Source organism: Achroia grisella, unplaced genomic scaffold (genome assembly GCF_030625045.1).
Source record: "Achroia grisella isolate CSIRO2021 unplaced genomic scaffold, CSIRO_AGI_Agris_v1 utg6408, whole genome shotgun sequence".
In the NCBI taxonomy this organism is placed as follows: Eukaryota; Metazoa; Arthropoda; class Insecta; order Lepidoptera; family Pyralidae; genus Achroia; species Achroia grisella.
Genome location: NW_026712978.1, coordinates 40211 through 42170, shown reverse-complemented (window position 1 = coordinate 42170; position 1960 = coordinate 40211). Strand labels below are relative to the sequence as shown.

The following is a 1960-nucleotide window of genomic DNA, read 5'->3' as shown; positions in this document are numbered from 1 at the left end:
TAATATGGGCATTAACTGCCTGATTTTAATTAATTAATTAATTTCGATCTCATTTTTCTATGATTATTGTACTTGCACATTTTTTTTTTAGTCTGTTTCATTAATTTGTGGTGATAATGTCGTGGCTCACAAAACTCCGATTGTTAGGGTTGCACCAGGCATCGTGTGCGAGGACGCACACATTGTCAGGATGGTCGATTGTTAGGGTTCGCATGGATATTTTCGAAAAATCTGATATTTTATATTAAAAGAAGGTAGTTTCATTATTACTCGGTATCGTTAAACTAGTTGCATATAACCCCCACTCATATCTTCTCTGTATAAAAGGGAGGGTTTTTGTAAGCCGCGGCATTCGGTCCTTGAGCACAGGATGTGCTGGTTGTATTTTAATTGCTAAAGTGAATTGTGTTAAAGACATAGTTAAATTAATGTTATATAGTTGTTATTTCATTATAACACATACTTTTACTAGTACATAAAGTTGATATATCTGACAATAGTACTTGCATACCTGTCAAAATCTCTATTTTGCCGTCGTCGAGTAAAAATTATGCATTGCAATTCGTTCCAAATAAGAGTATAATACAAAATGATGAAATTTTACTGTTTGCAAAGACTAATTAAAAGCACCATCGAATAATGCGTTGTAATATCCTGTTATCGATTATTCGAAAAAATCGATAAATCTATGCATTTATTTTTAATATGGCAACACTTTCTAAATAAGTATTACTGGAATAATATGGTTTTCTTGTTTAGCTGTTTTATATTTACTTAAACTTTTTTTATGTTTAATTTATCATAATAATATAGTAAGTACTTATTATTTGAAAATATAAAATAAACATTTAAAATACGGTGATACAAATGAAAACAGCGCCATCTATGAAAGTATTTTGGAAACAATAAGCCCCAATTAGCAATGATTAAATTGTAAACAAATACAGGGCAACAACAAAATGAGTAAATATATGAAAATTACTTTTCAAAACGCATTATTTCATTTTAACATCTATATATGACTTTTTAAAAATAGATTAAACCTTTTTAAAAACATAGTTTTGGGTTTTAAACGATTACAAAACAATGTTGAATTCCATTCGATACCAATGACGCCATCTAAATCCGTTTTTCGAACTAAAAATGGCTACTATGCCATTGATCCCCACAGATCATTACAAATGTGTTCGCTGGCGCCAGAATCCACTAACCACTGTGATTTATGAGTTTCCTGTGATGAGTTTGACACTATAAATGCATTACTTTTTGATTTAATTTTGTCACTATTATCAGACTTACTTTTGTTTTCTAAACCGACACTGCGCCTTAAAATGACCAAACTTTCTACAATAAAAACAGTTATTGTTAGTTTGATTACTGGTCATGTTTGATTCACCATTATTTTTGTAGCTTCTGCACTCCGTTTGAAAATGCCCATTTTTGCCACATTTGAAACACTTCACAAGCCTTTTATTCTTTACAACAAAAGCAGATGATGATGCTGTTTGCTGTGATTCACTCTTTTCTTTGATTCTTTCTTCTTCGATCAATAACCTTGCCACCAAGTTATCAATAGTCTGTTTATCGTCCGGAGCCGACTCCCAAGCAGATACAAAATGCCTGTATTCATCTGGCAATGTCATCAGTATTTTAGTAATGACTAATTTATCAGAAACATTTTCTCCCAACTGTTTTAACGTGTTTTGCATTTCTTGAATTTTAGATAGAAAAATTGACATATCTGACCCCGTTTCATATTTATATTAAAAGAATCTCTATTGTACTATATGAACACTAGTTGCTGTTTTCTGTTCATAAACACTTTGAAGTTTCCTCCACATTTCATAGGAGCTGGTACATGTAAGTACATGTAATATGGAATCCTCGGACAACCTCGTGACTATCAGAGTCTGTGCTTTAGCGTCCTTCACCTCCCAAGCTGTTAGTTCATCACTAGTTT

At 31.9% G+C, this 1960-nt stretch overlaps 1 protein-coding gene across 1 annotated transcript; it reads right to left on the bottom strand.

Moving 5' to 3' along the window:
* Positions 1 to 1295: 1295 nt before the first annotated feature.
* Positions 1296 to 1709, bottom strand: LOC131849376 (uncharacterized). The gene has a single exon (XM_059199444.1). It carries the CDS (start codon positions 1707 to 1709, stop codon positions 1296 to 1298), a length of 414 nt encoding a protein of 137 aa, XP_059055427.1.
* Positions 1710 to 1960: the final 251 nt, after the last annotated feature.

Excerpts from the sequence above, each read along its gene's own strand:
- LOC131849376 (XM_059199444.1), bottom strand. The coding sequence starts at position 1,709 with ATGCAAAACACGTTAAAACAGTTGGGAGAAAATGTTTCTGATAAATTA.